Source organism: Prionailurus viverrinus, chromosome X (genome assembly GCF_022837055.1).
Source record: "Prionailurus viverrinus isolate Anna chromosome X, UM_Priviv_1.0, whole genome shotgun sequence".
NCBI classification, from domain to species: Eukaryota; Metazoa; Chordata; class Mammalia; order Carnivora; family Felidae; genus Prionailurus; species Prionailurus viverrinus.
Window position 1 is genome coordinate 39968808 of NC_062579.1, and position 7992 is coordinate 39976799.

The 7992-nt window shown below is 50.8% G+C and overlaps 1 protein-coding gene across 1 annotated transcript; it reads left to right on the forward strand.

Annotated features, from left to right (window-relative positions):
• Positions 1-464: 464 nt before the first annotated feature.
• On the forward strand, positions 465-7703 carry USP27X (ubiquitin specific peptidase 27 X-linked). The gene is made up of 5 exons (XM_047843250.1): positions 465-567; positions 886-1000; positions 1229-3678; positions 6260-6555; positions 7237-7703. The coding sequence occupies exons 1-3, from the start codon at positions 465-467 to the stop codon at positions 3576-3578; spliced, it is 2568 nt and encodes an 855-aa protein (XP_047699206.1). The 3' UTR covers positions 3579-3678; positions 6260-6555; positions 7237-7703.
• The last annotated feature ends 289 nt before the right edge of the window (positions 7704-7992 follow it).

The following is a 7992-nucleotide window of genomic DNA, read 5'->3' on the forward strand; positions in this document are numbered from 1 at the left end:
ATTCTTGACAACCAACTCTCGCTGCTAACTCCAGGAGGCTTAGGCACCACCTCCTCCCAGCAGGAAGGGGCCGGCTGAGAGGTGATGTCCAGTGCCAATCAAGGAGAAGTCTGCTAGGGTATACTCAAGCAGCACAGCCCCGTAGCCAGATTGTGTATACGGGGTCAAGGCCAGCCATTACGGGACTCAGGGAACTGACTCTTCCTAGAACACTGGCTATCTACCTCTTCTGAGCCCCCTCCTGACTCCCTGGGACCAGCACCTGTGGCCACTTTCCACTGCCAGCAGCTCAGTGCTCTCAGACCCAGGCCCGCCTCCTCCCCCTGCTGGCTGCTACAACTACCGAAGCTGCTCCCCACCCCCTACTCCCACCTGCTGCCTATCAGGGGCTCTCTGCCAGACTTGGGGGTCTTGGGGCGGTGTCTTCCCCTTTCTCAGCGGTAGGGGAGGTGCCAGCAGTAGGCATGGCCTGTCCCTTCTGGTGCCCCCGGGCGGCTCAGCGTCTGCTGGGGCAGAGGGCATACTGCCAAACCCTCATCCCACCCGCGGCCTTTGGAGCCAGAGAAGGTGAGGAGCAGGCATAGATTCTGCAGAGCACCAATAAGATGGGCAAAAGGGATGTGCCTCTCCGGGCCCAGCAACCTTGGGAGCTCTGCCTCTCCGGATGTGGGGTCCAAGCCCGCCCCCAGAATGGACCTGGTCCTTATCTGTGAGGACAGGACCTGGGGTGGGAGGGAGCCTGGGACAGGGCTGGGGGCAGGCTCAGCTGTAGGGATGATGGCCTATCGTGGTTTCCGACTGCTCCTGAGGACCTGGTCTCTGAGGGGACATTTCACAGCCCCAAAGACCTTTCTGGACTTTATTCCTCCGTCCCCGGCCCCGCAGGGCTGGGGGAAGCTGCATGGACGAAGGGAAGGACGGGGAAAGGGGAGGAGACGATGAAGGGGGTCAGAGCTGCGATTGGAGCTGAGAACTGGAAGCGCCTTAAAGAGACTGCGCGGTCCCCGCCCCCCTTCCCGCCAGCCTCAATGAATTAGAGCTGTGTTTCCCAAACTTGCCTGATCATAAGAATCCTCCCGGGCCCTAGTTAAAGATACAGGTTCCGGAGCACCTCCCTTCGCGATTCTGATTCAGTACATCTGCGGGTGGAGCCGAGGAATCTGTAATTTTAACACGCTCCCCACGTGATTCTCGTGAACAAGCAAGTTTGGGAAATACTGAATTAAAGGAAACGGGGCCTGGCTGCCGAAGCGGCCTCCGCTAGGGGGCTACGGCGGGAGGATTCCCGGGGGGCGTCGCCTGCTTCCGCCGCCGCCTCCTTCAGTGAAAGTCCCTTTTGGGTCCAGCTGTCACAGCCACCGCGCTCCCTCAGGCCGGGCGGGGGACACCCCAGGTCTGCGTGGCCCCCGTGCCGCCACGCCCAGTGGCCGCCCGAGCCCTGCGAGCAGGGGGAGGAGCCGCCGCCAGTGGAGGCGGAGGAGGTAGAGGAGGCGGAGACGGCGGAGACGGCGGAGAAGGCGGAGAGGAAGGTGGAGGCGGAGGCGAAGGTGGAGGGGAAGGTGGAGGCGGCGGGGAAGGTGGAGGCGGCGGGGAAGGTGGACACCGCCGGGAACGTGGAGACAGCGGAGGGTCTGGGCCGCCAGGCTGAGCTCAAGCTGGAGCCCGAACCCGAGCCCGTACCGGAGGCGGAGCAGGAGCCGAAGGGGGAGCCGAAGCAGGAGCTGGAGGATGAGAACCCAGCGCGGAGCGGCGGTGGCGGCAGCAGCGACGAGGTTCCTCCCCCCACCCTTCCCTCCGAACCCCCGAGGCCCCCCGATCCCTCTCCGCGGCGCAGTCGTGCCCCCCGCCGCCGACCCCGGCCGCGGCCACAGACCCGGCTCCGTACCCCGCCGCAGCCTAGGCCACGGCCCCCGCCCCGGCCCCGGCCCCGGCGCGGCCCTGGGGGCGGATGCCTGGATGTGGATTTCGCTGTGGGTCCACCAGGCTGTTCCCACGTGAACAGCTTTAAGGTGGGAGAGAACTGGAGGCAGGAACTGCGGGTGATCTACCAGTGCTTCGTGTGGTGTGGAACCCCAGAGACCAGGAAAAGCAAGGCAAAGTCGTGCATCTGCCATGTGTGTGGCACCCATTTGAACAGACTTCACTCTTGCCTTTCTTGTGTCTTCTTTGGCTGCTTCACAGAGAAACACATTCATGAGCACGCCGAGACAAAACAACACAACTTAGCCGTAGACCTTTATTATGGAGGTATATACTGCTTTATGTGTAAGGATTATGTATATGACAGAGACATTGAGCAAATTGCCAAAGAAGAGCAAGGAGAAGCTTTGAAATTACAGGCCTCCACCTCAACCGAGGTTTCTCACCAGCAGTGTTCAATGCCAGGACTCGGTGAGAAATATCCAACCTGGGAGACAACCAAACCTGAGTTAGAACTGCTGGGACACAACCCAAGGAGAAGAAGAATCACCTCCAGCTTTACCATCGGTTTAAGAGGACTAATCAATCTTGGCAACACGTGCTTTATGAACTGCATCGTCCAGGCCCTTACCCATACTCCGATCCTGAGAGATTTCTTCCTGTCCGACAGGCACAGATGTGAAATGCCAAGTCCTGAGTTGTGTCTGGTCTGTGAGATGTCTTCGCTTTTTCGGGAGTTGTATTCTGGAAACCCATCTCCTCACGTTCCTTATAAATTACTGCACCTGGTATGGATACACGCTCGTCACTTAGCAGGATACAGGCAACAGGATGCCCACGAGTTCCTCATTGCCGCGTTAGATGTCCTGCACAGGCACTGCAAAGGTGATGATGCCGGGAAGGCTGCCAACAATCCCAACCACTGTAACTGCATCATAGACCAAATCTTCACAGGTGGCCTGCAGTCTGATGTCACCTGTCAAGCCTGCCATGGCGTCTCCACCACCATAGACCCATGCTGGGACATCAGTTTGGACTTGCCTGGCTCTTGCACCTCCTTCTGGCCCATGAGCCCAGGGAGGGAGAGCAGTGTGAATGGGGAAAGCCACATACCAGGAATCACCACCCTCACGGACTGCTTGCGAAGGTTTACAAGGCCAGAGCACTTAGGTAGCAGTGCCAAAATCAAATGCGGTAGTTGCCAAAGCTACCAGGAATCTACCAAACAGCTCACGATGAATAAATTACCTGTTGTTGCCTGTTTTCATTTCAAACGGTTTGAACACTCGGCCAAACAGAGGCGCAAGATCACTACATACATATCCTTTCCTCTGGAGCTGGATATGACACCATTTATGGCCTCGAGTAAAGAGAGCAGGATGAATGGACAGTTGCAGCTGCCAACCAATAGTGGAAACGATGAGAATAAGTATTCCTTGTTTGCTGTGGTTAATCACCAAGGAACCTTGGAGAGTGGCCACTACACCAGCTTCATCCGGCACCACAAGGACCAGTGGTTCAAGTGTGATGATGCCGTCATCACCAAGGCCAGTATTAAGGACGTTCTGGACAGTGAAGGGTATTTACTGTTCTATCACAAACAGGTCCTGGAACATGAGTCAGAAAAAGTGAAAGAAATGAATACACAAGCCTACTGAAGTGACACAGACCTACCTGTAATGGAAGATGACAACACCTATACTACAACTGGCTTCGAGATTTAAAGGACCTACTTGCATGGCCCATGGGCCTGACAGAGTAAGAATTGAACAGTACCCAGTGTCTAAAAGGTCCTGGTTGGAAGAGAAGTAGACGGGGTGGGAGAAGAGGCTCTAGTCTAAACAGTCACTTAAAGGAGAATTCAATGGCAGGAATGCTCTAGGTGGGGAAGGCAGGAGCAGGGAAATCCTGACACTGGTACATATCCTATATTCCTCCAAAAGATTGTGTGGGAAAGTGTGGGGTGGGAGGGGGGTGGTGTGTGGGGGGGGGTGTGTGCCCTTGTAACCGTAAAACATCTTTCTCCATGGGTGTTTCAGCTTCAACTGACCAATCACATAACAGTTATATGTTTGGAGAGGGGGAGAAAAGTCTATACAAATGTAGCCCATTACCTATATGGGTCTGAAAGCAGAAAAGTGGAGGAGGCAAGGATATCTCATTGACAAACACCTTTGCCAGTTTCTTTGTATTCGTGATTTTTTGTGCTATTAAATGCAGTATTAAAAAAAAGAAAAGCCCATGAGGCTAGTGAAAGGTGAAGAAGGAAGGGGGCTTGTATAAGGGGAGCAATTGCTCCAAGTGTAGAGAAGACAAAAAAAAAAATACTGTAAGATAAGCAACCAACACAGACAGGCCTCAGCTAAGAGTATAGTGTGTGAGTGTTTAAAAAAAAGCTGTATGATATACTTGAGCAAATCAATGAACCTCTTTGCGATTGTTTTCTCATCTGTACAATGCAGATAATTCCTACCTTAAAGGGTTATTGTTAAAGATTAAATGATATAAAATGTGTCTAAGTATCAAGTAAAAGGCTTGGAACTTTGTAGGGGCTCAGTAAACGTTTGTTGGATCTGAAACTTCTTCGGACCAGGACCAGAATGCATCAGAGGTGAGGGTTGGTCCAACCTGAGACCCATGGACAGAATGGACACACCTCGTTTCACATGCAGTCACTCACGCACATACACACACATGCACACACACTTAACGACTCCCTCCCCAACACTGTCTACTTGGAGCCCCAAGGCAATGGATTCCACCTTTGTCCCTATGTAAGGGCATCACAACCAGTGCCACACCGGGGCGTGGGGGGAGAACTACAACTGTCTCCCAAAGGCCTTCTGTCCATTTGGAAGACCATCCTGTTGTTTCCATGACTAAGCACCCTGATGAGGGGACTCTCAGGACCAGTAGGCTGCCAGGCCTCTGAATGAGGGTGTTTGCTAGTCTTTGCCTTCCACAGTCATGTGTGGGCTGTCACATTCACCTGCAGGCCTGGATCAGTTGAAAGACTATTTTCCAAAGCTCACTGGTCCACCAGCCCAAGGAGATCGATGGAGTGGCACATTGGCCTCTTCCCTGATTCTCCCAGAGGGCAGAACAGCCTGCAGAGGGCTAAGCCAGAACAGATGGGATGTGCCCAGGAGGGGGTAAGCATTGATGGTTCCTTCTTTTCTCCCCGACATCAGGTACAAAAGTATCTATAACCTAGAAAATCTTTGTGGGGAGGGGGGAGACTATCAGACCCATGGGGCTTGGATCCACTGGCTCTGGTAAAAGGCTGGCTCCCCCCACCCCCACCTACAGGGCTTCCCAAATCTACTTCATGTTCCACTAATTTGGAAAATATACGTTTATGAATGTGGTTGGGGATGCATCCCCAGCTAGCTCATAGATATTGTTTAGGACAGGGGTTGTGTCTCCTCTTGGACCCTAGGCTGCACACGCAGCCCCTAGCACAGTTCCTGGTGCATAGTAAGTAGACAGTCAAAACACGTACCGATGAATCAATGAACCAATGCACCTTCCTTTCATAAGCAAAATTTTGCCACCACCCGGGGCCCAAGATCCTCAAAATATATAAAAGTGTTACCTTTGGTATCTTGGAGGAAGGGGGAGATCCAGGGATGAGTGGCCTCAGGTGCCACTTGGCAAATCAGTGCAGGGTATCTGATTATTTTTTTGGGATGTGTCTGGTAGGGCTGCCTGGGAAGACAGCCATGTCCTCATTCCTCCTCTCTGCCATAGGTAGCGTTCAGTAAGGCATGTGCCACCAGATTCTGACTGCTTGCAGAAACTATCTTTGACATTTTTAAGCTTTTTTATTTGGAAATATTTTAAACGTAGAGGAAAGTTGCAAAAATAAAAATAGTATAAAGAACATCTGTATGCCAGATTCACCTATTGCTAACAGTTTTTACCCCATTTACTTTATTGTTTACGTGAATGCACACCCTCATAAGTGTGTGTGTGTGTGTGTGTGTGTGTGTGTCTGGACCATATGATGGTAGATTACATGCATCATAGCCCTTCATGACTAATGTACTTCATGCATTGCCTAAAGATAGGCATGTTCTCTACATTGATGCAATACTAGTATCTAATCTACCATTAGCACTTCAAATTTATCTGCTGGCACAATGATGTCCTTTACAGCATTTCCTTGTCCATCATAGGATCTGGTCTAGGGTGAGGTATTGCTTTTAGTTGTCAGGTTTAACCTGGAACATTTCCACAGACTTACTTTGTCTTGTATGGCATTAGCATTTTTAATACAATGCTCCTCATTTTGGGTTTGTCTGATACAGAAACTGTCTTTTAAATACCCTGCACTCAGGAATAGTTCTAAGAGATATGAATGGCGCGAGACTGCTGAAGCTGACCTCCCTGTCTCCGCTGGTGGAAGGCACAGACCACCAGAGGGAGCAGCTGTGCCTGGCACCTCCTGATTGAAGCACGCACCACCTCTGGGAAACACCATTGTCCCTCAGCAACAGGGGAGCCATTCAAGCCCAGCCCAATGCCCCTACCTGTCACCAACCCCCAAATTGAGCCATGGAGTGTAACAACAGCAGCCAGGGCCTGCTTTCAGATCACACCACCGTGGGACCCAGGGAATCATGTATTCAGCAGGTATGTGTTACCTTGAGCCCAGATGGAGATTCAGGCATGTCTGGCACATTGGGCAGGCACCTCCATGGTGGGGCCTTTAGGGGGATCAGAACAGAATGTCCTTGGCACCTTTATCAACATTCGCATGGGGGGCACAAGGAGGGGAGCAGGGAAGGGGTTAAGTACTTCTTAAACAGCTTCATGGGCAGAGTACGTGAAGATGGGGCCCCGAATAAGGAAAAACACAGGAGATGTCAAAAACAGTGGTTTGTGACTTACTGGGAACTTTCAGACACAACTGGGGTATTTTACATGATGCCTGGAATTCCCGTGTGAGCAGATGTGGGCAAGAGCTGATGAAATTTAAGCTAATTTTTAACTGAGACTCCCACAAGCTGTCATCAGCCAGCCAGGAAAACTCAGTTCCCATGTACATTTATGATCGGGGCCCAGAAGGGTATGGGCAAAAGATGAGTGCTCACAACTGGGGTCTTATCCACCCACAGAGCTCAGAATGAGGGACCATTCTGAGCTCTCTTTCACCCATCATACATGCCTTATATGTATGTAGGTTTTTTTGGCCTAACCCGGTTGAAAATTCAGAAGGCTACTACTTCCCATTTCCTGGAGTAGCCGAATGCTGAAACTTATTCTGGCCCACAGTTCACATACTTAACTGCCTCACTTCTTCCCCATCCACAGGGAATCCTGATCAGGGATGCCATCAACCAAGAGGTCTTTTTCAATCAAGAAACAGAATGGCCCCCACACAACTCATGTTGTCATAATGCAGTAGACCTGATGCCAGGAACCCGTGTTTGCACCAAATGTACACTCACACCCAGAAGTGAAGGCCTAGGTCCTCTGAGAGTATGAAGTTCAGCGCCCACAGCGTATGTCATTACACACTGTCCTTTCCCTGTAGTTGACCCAATACCATTTTTTTTAAACTCATGTATCTAAGTATGTCAGATATATAGGAAAATGCACATATCATAAGGGTACAACTTGATGAATTTCTAGAAAATGAACAGAGCCCTGCAAACAACATCCAGATCAAGAAACAGAACATTATCCATAAGTCAGGCCCCACTTCTGCTTCCTTCCAGTCAATAACCCCAAAAAGCAAACCCTATCCTGACTTCTTTCACTGTAGATCAGTGTTGCCTTTTTTATGCCTTCTATAAAAGGAATGGTTCAGTATGTTTACTTTTGTGTCTGGCTTCTTTGGCTCAACATTTATGAGCTTCAGCTATGAAGTCTTTTTGTCACAAAAAATTATGAGGAATGTCATTATTTCTGTCTAATGAACCAAAAGTAAGAATCCATACTCTTTCTAGTGATTTCTGACATTGAGTCAATTCAAAGGGACATAGGCCATTGCAAAGTTAGACCTCGAGAGTGTCTAATCTCAGCTATAAGAAAATGGTGGATGGAAAATAACCTTCCAGAGAATCT

Excerpts from the sequence above, each read along its gene's own strand:
- USP27X (XM_047843250.1), top strand. The coding sequence starts at position 465 with ATGGCCTGTCCCTTCTGGTGCCCCCGGGCGGCTCAGCGTCTGCTGGGG. Across the intron at positions 568-885 it reads GGCCTTTGGAGCCAGAGAAG|GGCTGGGGGAAGCTGCATGG; the intron begins GTGAGGAGCAGG and ends CCGGCCCCGCAG. Across the intron at positions 1,001-1,228 it reads CGCCTTAAAGAGACTGCGCG|GAAACGGGGCCTGGCTGCCG; the intron begins GTCCCCGCCCCC and ends ACTGAATTAAAG.